We start from the raw sequence: 23,375 nt of genomic DNA on the forward strand, positions 1-23,375 counted from the left end.
CTTTTCTATTCTGCCTATCTTTTTGAAACGTCCTTCCTTGGATACGAGGGCTAGGAGAGGCACTCTGAAAGGTATGGGGAGTTGGGACTTGTCCATGAGAGTAACCAAAGGTATGAGAACTAAAAAATAGAAAGGAGAAAAGGCCCAAAAGTGGAATAGTTGGTAACAGGACATCAATTAGCCTTCTCTTATCGTGGAGAAATTAGGAAAGTGACACACTGTGTGTTTGAAACAAAGTTGATTTATGTGACATTTATCCAGAATATTAAACTCCAGTCCTGTTATGGGGTTATTATCAGCAGAAACAAACCCCAACTGTCAGAATTAACAGTTCTGACGAAAAGTCTTCGACCTGAAATGTTAACTCTGTTTCTCTCTCCACGGATGCTGCCTGGCCTGCTGGGTTTTTCCAGCGTTTTCTGTTGTTATGTCAGAATTAACTTGGTTCAATCATGGATGTGACTAACAGCAGCAATAACAGCAGAATCCAACCATTGCAGTCACTTGTGAACTTGCTGGTGTGTCAGCAGGTTGGATGAACAAGTGAATCCCTTCCCACACTCGGAGCAGGTGAACGGCCTCTCCCCAGTGTGAACTCGCTGGTGTGTCCGGAGGCTGGATGACTGAGCGAATCCCTTCCCACACACGGAGCAGGTGAACGGCCTCTCCCCAGTGTGAACTCGCTGGTGTGTCTGAAGGCTGGATGAAAAAGCAAATCCCTTGCCACACACGGGGCAGGTGAATGGCCTCTCCCCAGTGTGAACTCGCTGGTGCTCAATGACAGTCCATGAGCGCGTGAATCCCTTCCCACACACGGAGCAGGTGAATGGCCTCTCTTCCGTGTGAACAGATTGGTGTCTCAGATGTTGGGATGATTTAGTGAATCCCTTCCCACACACGGAGCAGATGAATGGTCTCTCCCCGGTGTGAACTCGCTGGTGTTCAGTGAGGTGGGAGGAACGAGCGAATCCCTTCCCACATACAGAGCAGGTGAACGGCCTCTCCCCGGTGTGAATACGTTGGTGTTCAGTGAGGTTGGATGACTGCCTGAACCTCTTCCCACAGCGAGTGCAACTGAATGGTCTCTCATCAGTGTGAACTCTTTGGTGCTGAATCAGATCCTCAGAGCTTTTAAACCTGTTCCCACAGTCATCACATTTAAAAGGTCTCTCGTCACTGTGAGCGCGCTGGTGTGTATGGAGGGCGGATGAATTAGTGAATCCCTTCCCACACGCGGAGCAGGTGAACGGTCTCTCCCCGGTGTGACTACGTCGATGAGTTTCCAGCTCAGACGGGTACTTGAATCCTTTCCCACAGTCCCCACATTTCCACGGTTTCCCCATGGTGCGGGCGTCCTCGTGTCTCTCCAGGTTGGATGATCAGTTGAAGCCTCGTCCACACACACAACACGTGTACAGTTTCTCCCTGCTGTGAATGGTGCGATTTTTTTCAGGTTGTGTAACTGGTTAAAGCTCTTTCTACAGTCACTGCACTGGAACACTCTCACTCGGGTGTGTGTCGCGGTGCTTTTCCAGTCACACTGATGTTTGAAATCTTTTCCCACAGACAGAACAGACAAACATTTCTCCTTCCACATTCAAAGGCTGATGATATTCAGGTCCTGATGAATCAAGTGACTCCGTCAGATCTTGATGTGATGTTTGGTTTGCGTTTCCCATCTGCAAATCCTCCCCTTCTAATACCCTGTAAAAGGAGTTTACAAAAGTCATCATTGTAAGTACAAGATAGAAATTCAGAACAGACAATTCTAGTTTCTTTGGAAGATTTTTCCTCTTTTGTCCCCCCAAAGCTGTAAATCCCCGTCCCACACACTCTCCCTCCTCCCTGTACTGGTACCAAGATAGCCGCGCATGAGCCGCGATCCCGCCGTGTCCTGGATGGCAGCCAGTTACCCCCAACACCTCCTGCCATAGCACCTTCCCAGGAAAGCACAGGGAATGCAACACCTGCCCTTTTATCTTCAACACTCCTTCCCACGGCACCTTCCCAGGAAAGCACAGGAAATACAACACCTGCCCTTTTACCCCCAACACCCCTTCCCACGGCACCATCCCAGGAAAGCACAGGAGATACAACACCTGCCCTTTTACCCCCAACACCCCTTCCCACGGCACCTTCCCAGGAAAGCACAGGAAATACAACACCTGCCCTTTTACCCCCAACACCCCTTCCCACGGCGCCTTCCCAGGAAAGCACAAGAAATGCAACACCTGCCCTTTTACCCCCAACACCCCTTCCCATGGCACCTTCCCAGGAAAGCACAAGAAATGCAACACCTGCCCTTTTACCTCATCCCTTCCCACTGTCCAGGGCCCCAAACACTCCTTCCAGGTGAAACAGTGATTTACTTGTACTCCTTTCAATTTAGTATATGTATTCACTGCTCACGATGCGGTCTCCTCTACATTGGGGAGACCAAACGCAGGTGGGTGGTCACTTTGCAGAACACCACCATTCTGTCCGTAAGGGTGACCCCGAGCTTCTGGTCGCTTGTCATTTAAATTTTCCGCCCCACTCCCACCTCTGTCCTCAGCCTCCTACACTGTTCTAATGAAGCTCAACGTAAGCTTAAGGAACAGCATTTCACCTTTCTATTGGGCACTTTACAGCCTTCTGGACTCAATATTGAGTTCAACATTTTCAGGTCATAACCACCATTCCCATTGTTTAGTATAGCATCTGCTACTGATGCTGCTGTTGCCAGTTACACCTCCTCTAGACCCATCTTTTGTTTCTGTACTGGTGCCATTACCATCTCCTTTTGCCTTGCACCACCATCCCTTTCGTCATTTAATCATTCCCGCCTTCCACCCTATCACAGACCTTCCCCTTTGTTTGACAGGGTAGATGCTGACAGGTTGTTTCCCCTGGCTGAAGAATCTAGAACTAGGAGGCATAGTCTCGGGATAAGGGGTCGGCCATTTAAGACCGAGATGAGGAGGAATTTCTTCACTCAGAGGGTTGTCAATCTTTGGAATTCTCTGCCCCAGAGGGCTGTGAATGCTGAATCTTTGAGTATATTCAAGGCTGAGAGAGAGAGATTTTTGGACTCTAGGGGAATCAAGGGATATGGAGACCGGGTGGGAAAGTGGAGTTGAGGTCGATGATCAGCCATGATATTGAATGGCGGAACAGGCTCGAGGGACCAAATGGCCTACTCCTGCTCTTAATTCTTATGTTCTTTCCTCCCGCCTTTCTCTGCCTCTGTACTTTCTTAAAATCTGTTAAATCTCTAACTGTTTCCAGTTCTGATGAAACGTCATCGACCTGTAACGTTAATTCTGTTTCTCTCTCCACAGACGCTGCTTGACCTCCTGAGTATTTCCAGCATTTTCTGTTTTTATTTCAGATTTCCAGCAACCGCAGTATTTTGCTTTCGGTCTCGGGGATCAGTTTTGAGAACAAGGGGAGCCAAATCTGGGGCCCTTCTGTTACAATCCTGTGGGATGTAAACCGTAACGCCGGCACTTCCCAGCGCTTTCAGGACAGATGGTGAGAAAGTCCTTGTGTGCAGAGTGAGAGTAAAATCAATGAGTCAATGATTGTCTCTCCTGGGCACTGGGACCCTGAAGCCCCGCCCACTCTTTGTCCCTGTACTAAGATGGCCGCGCATGACTCAAGATGTCAGCGCAGAATACGCTCCCGCTCTCCTTTACAGAGATGGCGACCGTTACCCTGGGCCTGTTATCCGGAAAAAGCTCCGTAGCAACAAACGCGGAACCTGTCGGTTCTTAATCGGGGCTTGCGGCCTACAGCAGGTGCTTATGAAACCCCGCTGGGTCCATTACTCCCCCGCGCTCCGCTGCCTCTCACCCGATTCAAAATTGTTTCTCCGGCCTGTGTCCGCCTCCAGCACTCAGCACAGCTCTGATCACAGTGACACTGCGCATGCTTCAAATACTGTCCCGCACTGCGCCTGCGCGCTGGGCTCCTCCAGTGTGAATAGGGCACATTTTCCCCGCGGGGAATGCTGGGTAACAGCCACGCCATTGAAAGTCCCAATAGAACATGATTTTGTATGATTAAAAATTAGATACATAAACACAAGTGCACGGGCACTCTGCCATGGTTCAGTCTTGGATAACTACAGAATCCAAGCCCTGCAGTCACATGTGAACTCACTGGTGTGTTTTTTTAAATTCATTCACGGGATGCGGGCGTCACAGGCAAGGCCAGCATTTATTGCCCATCCTTAATTGCCCTTGAGAAGGTGGTGGAGAGCCGCCTTATATAACAGAGTGGCTTGCTAGGCCGTTTCAGAGGGCAGTTAAGAGTGAACCACATTGCTGTGGGTCTGGAGTCACATATAGGCCAGACCGGGTAAGGACGGCAGATTTCCTTCCCTAAAGGACATCAGTGAAACAGATAGGTTTTTTTTTACGACAATCCGGTAGTTTCATGGTCACCATTACTGATACTTAATTTATTTAATTAACTGAATTTAAATTTCCCAGCTGAACTCATGTCTCCAGATCCTTAGCCTCCGGTTTACTAGCCCAGTGACATAACCACTGTGCTACCGTACCACAAGAGTGGGGTGAATTTCTTCCCACACACAGGATATTGAAACAGCCTCTGTCCAGTATCAATGTGTGGATCGTGCATCAGCTGCTTTGAACTTTGAAAGCTTTATTCACAGTCAGAGTATTTAAAGCAACTGTTCTTAATGTGGACACCCTGGAGTGTCAACAGTTGGGACAACGGAGTGAATCCCTTCCCACACGTGAAGTATCTAACCGGTCTCTCTCCGATGTGACTGTGCTGGTGTGTCAGTAAATGGGATGGTCGATTGAATCACTTTCGACATACAGAGCAGTGAATGGATTCTCCCCATTACGAACATGCTAGTGTGGTAGCAGGTGAGATGAGCAAGTGAATTTCTTTCCACGCTCAGCTGGTGAACGGCCATGTGACTGTATCCATGAGTTTCCACCTCAGACAGGCAACTGAATCCATTCATACTGTCCCCACATATACACTGTTGATTCAGGTGGGTGCACGAGTCTCACAGGCTAGACGATTGGTTGAAGGTGCGTTCACACACACACACAACACATGTCCTGTTTCTCCCCACTGTGATTGGTGTTTTTTCCTTCTACAGGATTGAAATTCAGAACAGACAAATCTAGCTTCTACAGAACATTCTGTCTCTTCCTGACCCTCCTAAGCTGTAAATTCCCCATTCTACACACTCTCCCTTCATCCTTACTGTATAAAAACAACATTCATTCCACTGTCTGGAATTTTGTTTTTCCCCTTCTCTTCAGAAGGTGCTGCATCTGGCTGGTTGCAATTCCACAGACATTAGTTAACCTCTGGTGCCTCAACTGTGGTATGTTTCACAGTCGAGCCCAATCCTGCCCTCAATTGACATCCATACACTTCCCAGTTGATGTGACTGGATCGGCATCAAGAGCTGATTTTTACTCTTAGTTATCGCACTGTTACTGAGGCCAATTATAGCCCCTGAACTGCTACCTTGGCAGAGATCAACTAACAGCACAGATCAAGGATTGAACTTTTGGGACCTTCCAAGTCAGTGGTGCAGCGTGTTTTAAAGTGGGTGTTGGGAGAGCAGGGGAGGGTTAGAACTGAATATTTTGAAAAAAATGCCACTCCACCTTTGGTACACTGCAAAATTATGAAGTCTTTTAAAATTAAATAATCAAGTCAAATGGATCTTCAAAAATAGTGAGATATTTTAGAAAGGCTCAAGTCACTGAAACAGACAGGTTTACAATCACTGCACTGAGTACAGAAGGGAGTGACTGTTAATAGGAGCTCTGTTGGTAAAGTCCTCTGGCACTCCAAGATAAATGAGACTGCCCTTTAAATATAAATACGCAGAGAAAGGGGAGTCACTGTGCCTTTAAATATTTGCCCCATTAGCCCAGGCAGTGGGAGGAGGAACAGCACGCAGTTTCTTTATATCCTGACCCAATGGGCCACACATGGGAACCTGCTCTATGTGAGAGTGGGGCCTCAGGAACCCGATGAGGGGGCGAGGCCTCAGGAACCTGCTCTATGTGGGGACCACATACACTGGGACACCAAATCCAGGACTACTTACATTGAGCCACCAAATCCAGGGACCATTTATACTGGGACACGAAATCCAGGGACCACTTACACTACGGCACCAAATCCAGGTACCACTTACAATGAAACTATAAATGGGAATCAGAGAGCCTCAATATGGGGAATGGTCATGGTGGCGAAAATAGCACTCGTGAGGGTGTCATAGAGTCATAGAGTTATACTGTAAGGATCGGAACTCGGTGGACCCAACTGCAGTAAGGCAAACTGAGGCAGAGGTAAGGTTGCAAAATAAAGGTAGACTTTACTTGACATAAACAAAATAACAATAGTACAGAATACAGGCAAGCAGACCAGCACAAGGTATCTCCAGGCAGTGCAACTCAAGACTGAGCAAAGAACATAAAGTGAACACCACTTAAATAGTAGGCATCTAACAATGCACAGGTGAATACAATAATGAATAAAGAAGGACACAATTAAGAGAGTTCATGGAGCCCTCTGGTGGCGAGGCGAGGCAGAGTCTGGGTCATTCCTTACATGACTGCCCCCCCTAGGAACGGCCCCTGACGTTCCCCCAGAAGGTCCATGGTGACGACGAAAAGAATTCCGTACTAAATCGCGATCCAGGATGTCTCGGTCCGGGACCCAAGAGCGTTCCTCCGGACCATATCCCTCCCAGTCCACCAGGAACTAGAGGCCCCCGCAAACCCGGCGAGAGTCCATCAGGCGACAGACCGTGTAAGCAGGCTGGCCGTCGATGATGCGGGGAGCAGGAGGAGGCCTCGTGGCGGGCGCCAGGGAACTGCTGGCCACTGGCCGAAGCCGGGAGACATGGAAGGTAGGATGAATCCGCATGGAGCGGGGTAGCTGGAGACGGTAGGACACCGGGTTGACCTTTCTCAACACCATGAAGGGGCCGAAGAAACGAGGCGCCAGCTTGCGGGACTCCACTCGCAGCGGGAGATCCTGCGTAGAAAGCCAGACCCTCTGACCAGGACGGAATGAAGGAGCCGGTCTGCGCCGCTTGTTGGCCTGGATCTGCCGTTGTTGAGAAGCTCGTTGCAAGGCCAGCCGCGCTCTCCTCCAGGTCCGCCGACAACGCTGGACAAACCTCTCCGCGGACGGAACCCCCACCTCGAGCTCCTGCTCCTGGAACAGTGGGGGTTGAAAACCGAACTGGCACTCGAATGGCGACAGTCCTGTGGGGGAGCAGCGCAACGTGTTGTGCGCGTACTCAGCCCAGATGATGTGACGACTCCAGGTCGCAGGGTTAGCGGACACGAGACACCTCAGGGTCGTCTCCAGGTCTTGGTTGATTCGTTCTGTTTGACCATTCGACTGAGGGTGGAAACCCGAGGAAAGACTGACAGTAGCTCCAATGAGCTTGTAGAAGGCTTTCCAAAACCGGGAGGTGAATTGTGGAGCACGGTCAGAAACGATGTCAAGGGGCAAACCGAATAACCTGAAAACATGCTGGACCATGAGCTCGGCTGTCTCTTGGGCTGAGGGAAGCTTGGGCAAGGGCAGAAAACGACAGGCTTTGGAGAAGCGATCTACGATGACCAGAATGACCGTGTTGCCTTGAGATGGTGGAAGGCCTGTGATGAAATCCACCAAGAGGTGTGACCAGGGACGAGTGGGAATGGGGAGAGGATGCAGCAAACCCTGGGGGTGAGATCGAGGGTTCTTGTTTCGTGCACAAATGGCACAAGCTGCCACGAACGCCTTTACATCCTTCTCCATGGTGGGCCACCAGAACCTTCTACGAAGAAACTCCAGCGTCCTGGATGCGCCTGGATGACCGGTGAATCACGACGAATGCCCCCACTGCAGGACTTGTGAGCGAGTCGTGTTGGGGACAAAAAGGCGACCTGGTGGGTCGTTGCCAGGGTCTGCCTCCCTCTGTTGCGCCTTTCTGACCAGCGTCTCGATTCCCCAGCAAACCAGTGCTACAATTCGGGAAGTAGAAATAATAGGTTCTGGTTGTCTCTCCCGCTCGGGTGGATCAAATTGCCTGGAGAGAGCATCAGGCTTGAGATTCTTGGAACCTGGACGATATGATAGGACAAAGTCAAAACGATTAAAAAAGTGCCCAGCGAGCTTGACGAGAGTTAAGTCGTTTGGCCTCCTGGATATAGGCCAGATTCTTATGGTCAGTCCAGACAATGAACGGGTGTTTAGACCCCTCCAACCAATGTCTCCACTCCTCCAGTTCCAACTTAACTGCCAGTAATTCCCTGTTCCCAATATCGTAGTTTCGTTCCGCGGGAGTGAGTCGGCGAGAGAAAAAGGCGCAAGGGTGCAGTTTATTGTCGTTAGACCGTTGGGATAAAACGGCGCCCACTCCTATATCCGAGGCATCCACCTCGACAATGAAGGGGAGTGAGGGATCCGGAATAACGAGGACAGGAGCAGACGTGAAGCACCGCTTGAGATCCTCGAAAGCCTGTGCAGCCTCAGCGGACCAACTGAACCGGGTAGAGGCGATCCTGGTGAGGGCGTTAAGAGGGGCAGCAATGGTGCCGAAGTTTCTGATGAACCTCCGATAGAAGTTAGCAAATCCCAAGAAACGTTGCACCTGTTTGAGAGAGGTGGGTGGTGGCCAATCTCGGACAGCTTGGGTCTTGCCAGGGTCCATTTGGATGTTACTGCTGGAGATGATGAAGCCCAGAAATGAAACTGTGGAAATGTGAAATTCACACTTCTCCACCTTGACAAACAAGTGGTTGTTAAACAAAAGTTGCAGGACTTGCCTTACATGCTGGACATGATCGTGAAGAGTTTTGGAGAAAATGAGAATGTCATCTAGGTAGACAAAAACAAAGCGATTCAGCATGTCTCAGAGAACGTCGTTGATGAGCGCCTGGAACACAGCAGGGGCGTTGGTCAATCCAAAGGGCATAACCAGGTACTCATAGTGCCCAGTGGGTGTATTGAATGCCGTCTTCCACTCGTCCCCTTCGCGGACGCGGATGAAGTTGTAGGCATTGCGGAGGTCCAATTTAGTGAAGACCGTGGCTCCCTGAAGTAGCTCGAAGGCCGTCGACATGAGTGGAAGAGGATAACGGTTCTTTATAGTAATCCGGTTAAGGCCACGGTAGTCAATGCAGGGACGGAGACCTCCATCTTTCTTACTCACGAAGAAAAAACCGGCACCAGCAGGAGAGGTGGACGGACGGATGAAGCCAGCGGCGAGGGCGTCACGGATGTACTCCTCCATGGCGGTGGTCTCAGGAGCAGAAAGGGAAAAGATCCTACCCCTAGGTGGGCATGTCCCAGGCAGGAGGTCAACGGCACAGTCATATGGCCTATGAGGGGGAAGTGATGTGGCTCGAACCTTACTGAAGACCTCTTTTAGATCCTCATACTCGGGTGGCACTCGGGACAATTCAGAGCGTGATGGGAACTCCTGGGGCTGGGAAGGAGACGGCGCGAAGACAGGTAGTATGGCAGGCGGAGCCCCATTCCGTAAGCCGGCCGGTGGCCCAATCTAAGCGAGGATTATGGCAGGCCAACCAAGGGTAACCCAGAATTAATGGAAACTGGGAAGAGTGGATAAGGGAGAATTGGATGGTCTCAAAATGTTGTCCTTCCACGCCCAAACACAGAGGGGCAGTATAATGGTGAACGGTTCCAGAACCCAGGGGTCTTCCATCCAGGGCAACAACAGTGAGGGGGTGATCAGGATGGGTCAGGGGAATCTTGAGCTGTTTAGCTAACCCCAGATCTATGAAGTTACCATCAGACCCCGAATCCACCATGGCCTTAAGATCATATTGTTGATTGTCCCAGAAAAGGGAGGATGCCAGCAAAACCCTAGAAACAGTGGGGTCGGAAGGGATGGTTACGCTCATCTCAGGTCCCTCCGTCCTGGATGAGCCCTGGCTTTTCCCACCAAATCAGGACAGGAAGAGCGGAAGTGGCCAGCTTTCCCACAACAGAGACAAGATCCCTCTCTCATTCGGCGATCATGTTCGGGCTGCGAGAGGCGGGTTACTCCCACCTGCATGGGCTCCTCTGGATCAGTCAAAGATGGACTCGGGATGGCTCGGAGGTTCTCAGATGGCTTCGAAGCAGGAAAAGCTCTGGTCTCTGGAAACGGAGTGAAAAAGGAGTGGCGTTCTCTTCGCCTCTCACGGAGCCGATTATCCACATGAACGGAGATATCAAAAAGAGACTCCAAATCACTCACCGGATCCCTGGAAGCCAGTTCGTCCTTGATCTCATCCGTGAGACCGTGGCGAAAAGTGGCGATGAGCGCCTCCGAATTCCATTGGCTTTCAGCAGCGAGAGTGCGAAACTCAATAGCGTAGTCCGCAACACTACGAACCCCCTGGCGAAGCCGAAGTAGTCTGTTAGATGCTTCTCTCCCACTGACAGGGTGATCAAAAACCCTTCTCATTTCTTCTGAGAAAAGTTGGTAGTTTGAACATACCGGCGTTTGCTGTTCCCAGACGGCTGTAGCCCAGGTAAGCGCCTTGCCGGTAAGTAGCGAAATGATGTAGGCCACTCGGGAACAGTCACTGGGAAATAATGAACCCTGCAGTTGGAAAACCAGGGAACACTGGATTAGGAAACCTCGACATCCTCCTGGGTTACCATCATAGCGCTCGGGTGCAGGTAATCGGGGTTCTCTCAGAGGAGAAGGCGAAACCATAGGAGCGGGTAACGGTGCAGGAGCGGCTTGGATCACCTGACTCTGTTTCTGGCTCTGATGGAAAGTGATGACGAGGCCCTCCAGCAGATTCTGGTTTCGGAAGACTGCCGTGGCGAGACACTGCAGTTCGTTCAAAATAAGTTGTAGCTGTTCAGAAACTTGTCTTGGCTATTGGTCCTTCTCTGCTGGGTCCATGTTTTGGCTCAGTCTTGCTGTAAGGATCGGAACTCGGTGGACCCAACTGCAGTAAGGCAAACTGAGGCAGAGGTAAGGTTGCAAAATAAAGGTAGACTTTACTTGACATAAACAAAATAACAATAGTACAGAATACAGGCAAGCAGACCAGCACAAGGTATCTCCAGGCAGTGCAACTCAAGACTGAGCAAAGAACATAAAGTGAACACCACTTAAATAGTAGGCATCTAACAATGCACAGGTGAATACAATAATGAATAAAGAAGGACACAATTAAGAGAGTTCATGGAGCCCTCTGGTGGCGAGGCGAGGCAGAGTCTGGGTCATTCCTTACATATACAGCACAGAAAGAAGCCCATCGTGTCCACGCTGGCCATCAAGGCCTATCTATTCTAATCCCATTTTCCAGCACTTGGTCCATAGCCTTGTATGCTATGGCGTTTCAAGTGCTCATCTAAATGCTTCTTGAATGTTGTGCGGGTTACTGCCTCTACCACCCTTTCAGGCAGTGAATTCCAGATTCCAACCACCCTCTGGGTGAAAAAGTTTTTCCTCAAATCCTGTCTAAACATTCTGCCCCTTACCTTGAAACTATGCCCCCTGGTTATTGACCCCTCTACTAAGGGGAAAAGTTCCTTTCTATCTACCCTATCTATGCCCCTCATAATTTTGTACACCTCAATCAGGTCCCCCCTCAGCCTTCACTGCTCAAAGGAAAACAACCCCAGCCTGTCCAGTCTCTCTTCGTAGCTGAAGCACTCCAGCCCAGGTAACATCCTGGTGAATCTCCTCTGCACCCTCTCCAATGCAATCATACCCTTCCTATAGTGAGGCGACCAGAACTGCACACAGTATTCCAGCTGTGGCCTAACTAGCGTTTTGTACAGCTCCATCATAACCTCCCTGCTCTTATATTCTATGCCTCGGCTAATGAAGGCAAGTATCCCATATGCCTTTTTAACCACCTTATCTACCTGTCCTGCTGCATTCAGGAATCTATATACATGCACACCAAGGTTCCTCTGATCCTCTGTCCTTCCTAAGGTCCTACCATTCATTGTGTATTCCCTTGCCTTGTTAGTCCTCCCAAAATGCATCACCTCACAGTTGTCAGGGCTAATTTCCATTTGCCACTGTTCTGCCAATCTGACCAACCCGTCCACAGCGTACTGTAGCCTTAGGTTTCCCTCCTCGCTATTTACCACTCCACCAATTTTTGTGTCATCTGCGAACTTACTGATCATACATCCTACATTCAATTCTAAATCATTAATGTACACTACAAACAGCAAGGGAACCAGCACCGATCCCTGTGGTACACCACTGGACACAGGCTTCCAGTCACAAAAACAACCTTCGACCATCACCCTCTGCCTCCTGCCACTAAGCCAATTTTGGATCCAATGTGCCAAATTGCCCTGGATCCCATGTACTCTTACCTTCTTGACCAGTCTCCTATGCGGGACTTTATCAAAAGCCTTACTCATGTCCATGTAGACTACATCAACTGCACTACCCTCATCCACACACCTAGTCACTCCCTCGAAAAATTCAATCAAATTGGTCAGACATGATCTCACCCTGACAAAGCCATGCTGACTATCCTTGATTAACCCTTGCCTCTCCAAGTGGAGACTAATTCTGTCCCTCAGAATTGTTTCTGATAATTTCCCTACCACTGATGTTAGGCTCACTGGCCTGTAATTGCCTGGTTTATCCCTGCTACCCTTCTTGAATCATGATACTACTTTAGCTGTCCTCCAATCCTCTGGCACTTCCCCTGTGGCCAGAGAGGTTCTGAAAATTTGTGTCAGAGCCCCTACAATCTCCTCCCTTGCCTCACACAGCAGCCTGGGATACATCTCGTCTGGGCCTGGGGATTTATGCACTGTTAAGCCCGCTAAAATCGTTAGTACCTCCTCCCTCTCAATGCTAATTTGTTCAAGTATATCACAATCACGGCCTGATTTCTATGCCGACATCGTCCTTCTCCATAGTGAACACAGATGCAAAATATTCATTTAACACCTCACCTACATCTTCCGGCTCTGCACAAAGATTGCCACTTTGGTGCCTAATGGGCCCTACTCTTTCCCTGGTTATACTCTTGCCCTTAATATACTTATAAAACACCTTGGGATTTTCCTTTATTTTGCCCGCCAGTACTTTTTCATGCCCCCTCTTCACTCTCCTAATTTCTTTTTTAAGTACACCACTTCACTTTTTATACTCCTCTAGGGCTTCCACTGTTTTTAGTCCTTTGTATCTGCCAATAGCCTCCCTTTTATTCCTAATCCATTCTTGTATATCCCTTGACATCTAGGGTTCCCTGGACTTGTTGTTCTCACCCTTAAACTTTATGGGAACATGTTGGCGCTTTACTCTCTCTATTTCCTTTCTGAATGACTCCCACTGCTCTGATGTGGATTTTCCTACAAGTAGCTGATCCCAGTCATAGAGTCATAGAGTTATACAGCACAGAAAGAGGCCCTTCGGCACCGCACCGGCCATCAAGCCCTGTCTATTCTAATCCCATTTTCCAGTATTTGGTCCATAGCCTTGTATGCTATGGCGTTTCAAGTGCTCATTTTTGTCTACTTTGGCCAGATTCTGCCTTATCATCTTAAAATCTGCCTTCCCCCAATTTAGAACCTTTATTTCTGGTCCATCTTGTCCTTTTCCATGACTACCTTAAGTCTCACCGAATTATGGTCATTGTCACCAAAATGCTCTCCAACTGACACTTCTACCACTTGCCCAGCTACATTCCCTAGAATTAGGTATCTCTTGTAGGACTTCCTACATGCTGGCTCAAAAAGCTCTCCTGGATGCACTTTAAGAATTCCACACCCTCTAATCCTTTCACAATCTGACTATCCAAGTTAATATGGGGAAGCTGAAATCCCCGACTATTATTGCCCTATTATTTCTACAATTCTCCGAGATTTGCCTACATATCTGTTTCTCTACCTCCCCCTGACTGTTTGGGGGCCAATAGTACACGCCAAGCAAAGTGCTTGCCCTCTTTTTTGTTTCTAAGTTCTACACATTAGAGGAACCTGCTAAGATATCATCCCTCCTTACTGCATTAATTGACTCCTTGATTAATATTGCGAGGATTGGGAGCAGTTTAGGATTCAGCAAAGAAGGACAAAGGGATTAATTAAGGGGGAAAATAGAATATGAGAGTAAGCTTGCAGGGAACATAAAAACTGAGTGTATAAGCTTTTATAGATATGTGAAGAGAAGCGTAGGTCCCTTGCAGTTAGAATCAGGGGAATTTATAATGGGGAACAAAGAAATGGCAGACCAATTAAATACATACTTTGGTTCTGTCTTCACAAAGGAGGACACAAATAACCTTCCAGAGATGTCGGGGAACATAGGGTCTAATGAAAGGGAGGAACTGTTAGAAATCAGTATTTGTAGGGAAATGGTGGTAGGGAAATTGATGGCATTGAAGGCCAATAAATCCCCAAGGCATGATAATCTACATCCTAGTGTACTTAAGGAAGTGGCCCTAGAAATAGTAGACGCATTGCTGGTCATCTTCCAAAATTCTATAGACTCTGGAATAGTTCCCATGGATTGGCGGGTAGCTAATGTAACCCCACTATTTAAAAAAGGTGGTGGAGAGAATCCAAACCCTGCAGTCACTTTTGAACTCGCTGGTGTTTCAGCAGGGTGGATGACCGAGTGAATCCCTTCCCACAAACGGAGCAGGTGAATGGTCTATGCCCAATGTGAACTCGCTGGTGTGTCGGCAGGTTAGATGACTGAGTGAATCCCTTCCCACACTCGGAGCAGGTGAACGGTCTCTCCCCAGTGTGAACTCACTGGAGTGTCAGCAGGCTGGATCAACAAGTGAATCCCATCCCACACTCGGAGCAGGTGAACGGCCTCTCCCCAGTGTGAACTCGCTGGTGTGTGAGTAGGCTGGATGACTGAGTGATTCCCTTCCCACACTCAGAGCAGGTGAATGGCCTCTCACCCGTATGAGTGTGTTGGTGTTTCAGCAGGTGGGGTGAACACATGTATCCCTTCCCACACTCGGAGCAGGTGAACGACTTCTCCCCAGTGTAAACTCGCTGGTGTATCAGCAGGTGGGATAACTGAGTGAATTCCTTCCCACACTCTGAGCAGGTGAATGGCCTTTCCCTGGTGTGACTGCACTGGTGTCTCGACAGGCCAGAGGATCGGCTGAAGCCTCGTCCACACACAGAACACGTGTACGGTTTCTCTCCGCTCAGAACGGTGCTTTCTGCTCCCATGCTCAAAGGTCCTGATGAATTGAGTCAGTCTGTCAGATCTTGAAGTGATGTTTGGTTTGAGTTTCCCGTCTGCAAATCCTCCCCTTCTAACACCCTGTAAAATGAATTTGAAACAGGAAAAAGGGAGGGTGAGAGAGAATCCAGAAAAACACAAAGGCAGGTTGTGAAAATGAGCTGAATGAATCTGGGAATTTGTGGGGCCGGCTCTAGAAAAAAGTGACCATGAAAGCTGCCGGATTGTCGTAAAAACACAAGTGGTTCACTAATGTCCTTCAGGGAAGGGAACGCACCACCCAGTCTGGGCCTACACAAGACTCTGACCTCTAGGGGAGGAGAGAGAGCGAGGTGGGAGGGTGGGATGGGTGAAGGAGAGCGAATTTATACATCTGTGACTTGACTAGAGCTTTGACAGCACCTCCCAAACACGCGACCTCCACCACCTAGAAGTACAAGAGCAGCAGGTGTATGGGAACACCATCACCTCCCAGTTCCCCTCCAAGTCACACACTATCCTGACTTGGGCATGTATTGCCGTTCCTACATCATCGCTGGGTGAAAACCCTGGAACTTCTCACCTAACAGCATTCTGAGAGTACATTCACCACACGGACTGCAGAGGTTCCTAAAACGATAATCATTTACATTGTGCGGACAGTGTCTGTTTAGCAACTTAATCTCCCCTAGAATCCACCTCCCTTCACAGTACCACATTGGAAATTGTTGGGTCCCACTGGGCTCAGAAGTACTGGGGGTTAAACCCAACAGCTTCTCCCGCCTCTCCACTCCAGCTTAAACTGATGCAAAAAGAAAGCCCTACAGAGGAGTCCAGGGATTGAGTTCCATATCCACCGCCCACCCTGATGCTAACAGACTCTGAATTGCTCCCTCTGTGGTATAAATGCAAGTTGTTGTGTTTCTTGTCTGGGGGAGGCGCTGCACCCTGGGGTTAATGGTGCCGGGGTCCTGGCCGCACGTCCGCCGGCTCTGACTCGGGGCCTGAGACCCGCACTCGGTGTTGCTGAGGGATTCCAATCCTGGGACTGTACATTGGGATTCCAACCCTGGGACTGTACATGGGGATTCCAATCCTGGGACTGTACATTGGGATTCCGACCCTGGGACTGTACATTGGGATTCCAACCCTGGGACTGTACATGGGGATTCCAACCCTGGGACTGTACATGGGGATTCCAACCCTGGGACTGTACATGGGGGTTCCAACCCTGGGACTGTACATGGGGATTCCAACCATAGGGCTGTACATGGGGATTCCAACCCTGGGACTGTACATAGGGATTCTAACCCTGGGACTGTACCTGGGGTTTCCAACCCTGGGAAGGTACAAGGGGATTCCAACCCTGAGACTGTACCTGGGGATTCCAACCCTGGGACTGTACATGGGGATTTCAACCCGGGGACTGTACATGGAGATTCTAACCTAGGACTGTACATGGGGATTTCATCCCTGGGACTGGACATGGGAATTCCAACCCCGGGACTGTACATAGGGATTCCAACCCTGGGACTGTACATGGGGATTCCAACCCTGAGACTGTACATGGGGATTCTAACCCTGGGACTGTACCTGGGGATTCCAACCCTGGGACTGTACATGGGGATTCTAACCCTGGGACTGTACCTGGGGATTCCAATACTGGGACTGGACATGTGGATTACACCCCTGGGACTGGACATGGGGATTCCAATCCGGGGATTGTACATGGGTATTCCAGCCCTGGGAATGTACACAGGGATTCCAACCCTGGGACTGTACATGGGGATTCCAACCCTGGGACTGTACATGGGGATTCCAACCCTGGGACTGTACATGGGGATTCCAACCCTGGGACTGTACATGGGGATTCTAACCCTGGGACTGTACCTGGGGATTCCAATACTGGGACTGGACATGTGGATTACACCCCTGGGACTGGACATGGGGATTCCAATCCGTGGATTGTACATGGGTATTCCAGCCCTGGGAATGTACACAGGGATTCCAACCCTGGGCCTGTGCACGGGGCTTCGAACCCTGGGATTTACATGGAGATTCTAACACTGGGACTGTACATGGGGATTCCAACCTTGGGACTGTACATGGGAATTCTAACCCTGGGACTGTACATGGGGATTCCAACCCTGGGACTGTGCATGGGTATTCTAACCCTGTGACAGTACATGGGGATTCTAACCCTGGGACTGTACATGGGGATTCCAACCCTGGGACTGTACATGGGGATTTCAACCCTGGGACTGTACATGTGGATTCTAACCCTTCAAATCAATCAAATCAAATCAACTTTTATTGTCATTGTTAGTGCACAAGTGCAGTACAACGAAATGTAGGCTTGCGGCTCCCGAGAGTGTACATTTAGATTAAGACATTTAAACATTCAACATACATTTGGCTTGTAATACATTAACATAAACATAACCATAATAAAGCGCATTGGCAGATGTGCAGACTTTAGAGTTTATTTAGTTTATTTGTGGAGTTCAGTAGGATGACAGCCCTGGGAAAGAAACTGTTCCTAAATCTGTTCGTATGGGTGCGAATGCACCTGTAGCATCTCCCAGATGGCAGGAGGGCGAACAGACTGTGGCTGGGGTGGGTAGGGTCTTTGATGATGGACCGTGACCTCCGTGAACAGCGTTTCTGGTATATGTGCTCTATGGTCGGTAGCCGGGCGCCGGTAATGCGTTGGGCAGTTTTGACTACCCGCTGCAGGGCTTTCCGGTCATACTAGCTACAGCTGCCATACCATACTGTGATACAGTTCGTCAGGATGCTCTCTATTGTGCAGCGGTAAATGTTAGAGAGGATCAGGGGTGACAGGTTACATCCCTTCAGCCTCCTTAGGATATATAGGTGCTGCTGTACTGTACATGGGGATTCCAACCCTGGGACTGTACATGGAGATTCCAACACTAGGACTGTACATGGGGATTCCAACCCTGGGACTGTACATGGGGATCTCAACCCTGGGACTGTACATGTGGATTCCAAACCTGGGACTGTACATAGGGATTCCAACCTGGGGACTGTACATGGATATTCTAACCCTAGGTCTGTACATGGGGTTTCTTCCCTGGGACTGGACATGGGGATTCCATCCCCGGGACTGTACATAGGGATTCCAACCCTGGGACTGTACATGGGGTTTCCATCGCTCGGACTGTTCATAGGGATTCTAACACTGGGACTGTACCTGGAGATTCCAATCCTGGGACTGTACATGGGGATTCCAACCCTGGGACTGTACATGGGGATTCCAACCCTGGGACTATACATGGAGATTCTAACCCTGGGACTGTACATGGAGTTTCTAACCCTGGGACTGTACATGGGGATTCCAACCCTGGGACTGTACATGGGGTTTCCATCCCTCGGACTGTTCATAGGGATTCTAACCCTGGGACTGTACCTGGAGATTCCAATCCTGGGACTGTACATGGGGATTCCAACCCTGGGACTGTACATGGAGATTCTAACCCTGGGACTATACATGGAGTTTCTAACCCTGGGACTGTACATGGGAATTCTAACCCTGGGACTGTACATGAGGATTCCACCCCTGGGACTGGATGTGGGGATTCCAACCCTGGGATTGTTTATGGGTATTCCAGCCCTGGGATTCTACACGGGGATTCCAACCCTGGGCCTGTGCACAGGGATTCCAACCCTGGGATTTACATGGAGATTCTAACCCTGGAACTATACATGGGGATTCCAACCCTGGAACTCTACAAGAGGATTTCAACCCTGGGACTGTACAAGGGGAGCTCAGCCCATTCATTCTGGAATGCAAAAATAAACCCCGGCTCCTATTCTCTTCTGCTAACCTTCTTCTTAAACCCCTCCCCCGTCTCCTCCACTCTCACCTCCAATAACAAATGTGAGGATCCCTTGGACTTCTTTGTCTCTAAGATTGAAACCAGCTGTTCAGCTGCCTCTGCCACTTCCCTTTCTTCCCCTAGTCCACTGGGCCAAACTTCCTCTAAGGTTCCCCCCTGCCCTAGCCCTGAACTCTTCCCTTTCTCCAGTCTCTCCGATCACCCCTCATGACCGCTCTGCACTCAACTTGTCTATGAAACCCACTTCCTGCTCCCTCGACCCTATTCCTACCAAACTGCTGACCACCTAACTTCCTTTTCTGGCTCCCATGTTAGCTGATATTTTTAATGGTTCTCTCTCATCAGGTACTGTCCCCATCTCCCTCAAATCTGCCATCATCACCCCTCTCCTCAAAATACAAACCTTGATCCCTCTGTCCTTGCAAACTATCGCCCCTATCTCCAACCTCCCTTCCCTCTCCAAAGTCCTTGAACGTGTTGTTTCCTCCCAAATCCATGCCCATCTTTCCCGCAATTCCATGTTTGAATCCCTTCAATTAGGTTTCTGCCCTTGCCACAGAACCTAAACAGCTCTCATCAAAGTCACAAATAACATCCTATGTGACTGTGACAAACGGAAACTATCCCTCCTCGTCCTTCTTGACTTGTCTGCAGCCGTTGACACGGTTGACCACTCCATCCTTCTCCAAAGCCTCTCCACCATTGTCCAGCTGGGTGGGACTGCAGTCGTCTGGTTCCATCCTTATCTATCTAATCCTAACCAGAAGTTTACCTCCAATGACTTCTCTTCCCATTCCAGCATTGTTACATCTAGTGTCCCCCAAGGATCTATCCTTCACCCCCTCCTATTTCTCATCTGCATGTTGTCCATTGGCGACATCATTCGAAAACACAGCATCAGTTTCAACATATACGCTGATAACACCCAGCTTTACCTCACTACCACTTCTCTCGACCCCTCCACGGTGTCTAAATTGTCAGACTGCTTGTCCGACATTCAGTTCTGGATGAGCAAAAATTTTCTCCAATGAAATATTGGGAAAACCAGAGCCATTATTTTCAGTCCCCACCACAAACTCTGTTCCCTAGCCACTGACTCCATCCCTCTCCCTAACATCTGTCTGAGGCTGAACCACACTGTTTGCAACCGTGGTGTTATATTTGACCCTGAAATAAGCTTCTGACCCCATTTCCGCAGCATAACAAAGACCGCCTACTTCCACCTCCATAACATCTCCCATCTCTGCCCTTGCCTCAGCTCATCCGCTGCTGAAACCCTCATCCATGCGTTTGTTAGCTCTGGACTTGACTATTCCAATGCACTACTGGCTGGCCTCCCACATTCAACCCTATGTAAAGTTGAGGCCATCCAAAATCAGCTGCCCGTGTTCTAATTCACACCAAGTCCCGTTCACCCATCACCCCTGTGCTCGCTGACCTACATTGCCTCCCGGATAAGCAGCGCCTCGATTTCAAACTTCTCATCCTTGTTTTCAAATCTCTCCATGGCCTTGCCCTTCCTATCATTGTAATTTCCTTCAGCCCTACAAACCCGCCGAGATATCTGCACTCATCTAATTCTGCCCTCTTGAGGATCCCTGCTTATAGTCGCTCAACCTTTGGTGGCCGTGCCTTCTGTTGCCTAGGCCCTAAGCTCTGGAATTCCCTGCCTAAAACTTTCCACCTCGCTACCTCTCTTTCTTCCTTTAAATGTAAGAAGTCACACAACACCAGGTTATAGCCCAACAGCTTTATTTGAAGTTACAAGCTTTCGGAGCGCTGCTCCTTCGTCAGGCGAAGTGGAGTGACACATAAAGACACAGCTTATATAGTCAGAGAATAACGTCAGATATTTACAGGTAATCTTTCTAACTGCCATTTATCACACCTCGGCAGAGAGATAATCACAGCAATCAAAGGTGTGAATGGTGTCTGAACAGGTCAGTCAGGAAAACATTATATCAAAGAACAATGAGGTGGGGTCACAAGGGGTCAAATGTGGCAGATGCTGGGGTCTGTGTGAAAAACAAAAAAACAGACAAAAAACATTTTTTTTGCTGGAAATCACAGCAGGTCCGGCCGCATCTGTGTAGAGAGAACAAGCCAATGATGACTCGAGTCTGGATGACCCTATGTCAGGTGGTGTTACATGTACCGTGACATGAACCCAAGATCCCGGTTCAGGCCATCCTCATGGGTGCGGAACTTGGCTATCAGTTTCTGCTCGACGATTTTGCATTGTCGTGTGTCTCGAAGGCTACCTTGGAGAATGCTTACCCGAAGATCGGAGGCTGAATGTCCTTGACTGCTGAAGTGTTCCCCGACTGGGAGCGAACACTCCTGCCTGGTGATTGTTGCGTGGTGTCCGTTCATCCATTGTCACAGTGACTGCATGGTCTCGCCAATGTACCATGCTCCGGGGCATCCTTTCCTGCAACGTATGAGGTAGACAACATTGGCCGAGTCACATGAGTATGTACCATGGACCTGGTGGGTGGTGTCCTCACGTGTGATGATGGTATCTGTGTTGATGATCTGGCATTTCTTGCAGATGTTGCTGTGGCAGGGTTGTGTGGTGTCGTGGTCGCTGTTCTCCTGCAAGCTGGGTAATTTGCTGTGAACGATAGTCTGTTTGAGGTTAGGTGGCTGTTTGAAGGCGAGTAGTGGAGGCATGGGGCTGGCCTTAGCGAGGTGATCATCGTCATCGATGACATGTTGAAGGCTGCGAAGAACATGGCGTAGTTTCTCTGTGCCGGGGAAGTACACAACCAACAGAGTACCCTTCATCATCCAGTACTTCCCCGGAGCAGAGAAACTCTCAGGAAGGGGGGAAGGGTTACCCCGGCAACCGGGCCTGGCCGTCTCTCACAGCCTCAAGCTGGCTCATGCCTGTTCCCGGGGCTTGGCTCCATTTGCGGCCGTGGGCCACTCACCCTCTCTCCTTCTCTCTGTCTCTATCTGCTCCCCCTCCTCTCTCCCCATCCCCTCTCCCCCTCCCCTCTCCCCCTCCCTCTCCCCCCTCCATCTCCCCCCTCTCGGTCCCACTCTTCCCTCCCCCTCTCCCCTCTCCCTCCCTCACCCCTCCCCTCTCTCTCCACCTCTCCCCCCCCCCCTCTGTCTCCCCCCGCCTCACCCTCTCTCTCTCTCCCTCTCTCTCTCCCTCTCTCTCTCCCTCCCCCTCTCTCTCTCCCCCTCCCTCCCTCTCTCTCTCCCCCTCCCTCCCCCTCTATCTCTCCCCCTCTCTCTCTCCCCCTCCCTCCCCCTCTCTCTCTCCCCCTTCCCTCCCCCTCTCTCTCTCCCCCTCCCTCCCCTTCTCTCTCTCCCCCTCCCTTCCCCTCTCTCTCTCCCCTCCCTCCCCCTCTCTCTCTCCCCCTCTCTCTCTCCCCCCTCCCTCCCCCTCTCTCTCTCCCCCTCCCTCCCCCTCTCTCTCCCCCCTCCCTCCCACTCTCTCTCTCCCCCTCTCTCTCTGCCCCCTCCCTCCCCCTCTCTCTCTGCCCCCTCCCTCCCGCTCTATCCCTGCCCCCTCCCTCCCCCTCGCTCCCTCCCCCTCTCTCCCTGCCCCTGCCCTTCCCTTCCCTCCCCGCCCACTCCCTCCCCCTCTCTCCCCCTCTCTCTCTCCCCCTCTCTCTGCCCCCTCCCCCCCTTCCCCCCTTCATCCCCCCTCCACCCCCTCCCCCCTCCTTCCTCCCCCCTCCCTCCCTCCATCCCCCTCCCTCATTCCCCCCTCCATCCCTCCCCCTCTCTCTCTGACCCCTCCCTCCCCTCTCTCTCTCTCCCCCCTCCCTCCCCCTCTCTCTCCCCTCCCCCCCCTATCTCTCTCTCCTCCCTCCCCCTCTTTCTCTTTCTCCCCCTCTCTCTCTCTCCCCCCTCTCTCTCTCTCTCCCAGTCTCTCTCTCTCTCTCTTCTCCCCCCAGTCGCTCTCTCTCTTCCCCCCAGTCACTCTTTCTCTTCCCCCCAGGCACGCACTCACTTCCCCCCAGTCGCTCTCTCCCTTCCGCCCAGTTGCTCTCTCTCTTCCCCCCAGTTGCTCTCTCTCTTCCCCCCAGTTGCTCTCTCTCTCTCTTCCCCCCCAGTCGCTCTCTCTCTTCCCCCCAGTCGCTCTCTCTCTTCCCCCCAGTCGCTCTCTCTCTTCCCCCCAGTCGCTCTCTCTCTTCCCCCCAGTCGCTCTCTCTCTCTCTTCCAACAACAACATGCCCTCAAAAAAGCCACGGCACCGCCGGGCACTCGAGCTAGTATTACTATACAACAGTTGGACAACCAGCTGGGCAAACAACGAGCTTTAACAGCGGCAGTCAAGGGAGTAGATCCCCCCGTGAGTTATGAGAAACAATGAGAGG

The 23,375-nt window shown here is 50.4% G+C and overlaps 1 protein-coding gene across 1 annotated transcript; it reads right to left on the reverse strand.

The window, feature by feature from the left end:
- Positions 1–252: 252 nt before the first annotated feature.
- Positions 253–1,537, reverse strand: LOC147119836 (uncharacterized). Its single transcript, XM_085985280.1, has one exon. The coding sequence runs from the start codon at positions 1,341–1,343 to the stop codon at positions 501–503; it is 843 nt and encodes a 280-aa protein (XP_085841406.1). The 5' UTR covers positions 1,344–1,537; the 3' UTR covers positions 253–500.
- Between the last annotated feature and the right edge of the window lie 21,838 nt (positions 1,538–23,375).

This window comes from Somniosus microcephalus, chromosome 4 (genome assembly GCF_052327205.1).
Source record: "Somniosus microcephalus isolate GS21.2 chromosome 4, FLI_Smic_1.0, whole genome shotgun sequence".
Classification (NCBI taxonomy): Eukaryota; Metazoa; Chordata; class Chondrichthyes; order Squaliformes; family Somniosidae; genus Somniosus; species Somniosus microcephalus.

What these genes read in the sequence shown, in the direction of transcription:
- LOC147119836 (XM_085985280.1), bottom strand. Translation starts at nt 1,343, where the DNA reads ATGGGGAAACCGTGGAAATGTGGGGACTGTGGGAAAGGATTCAAGTAC.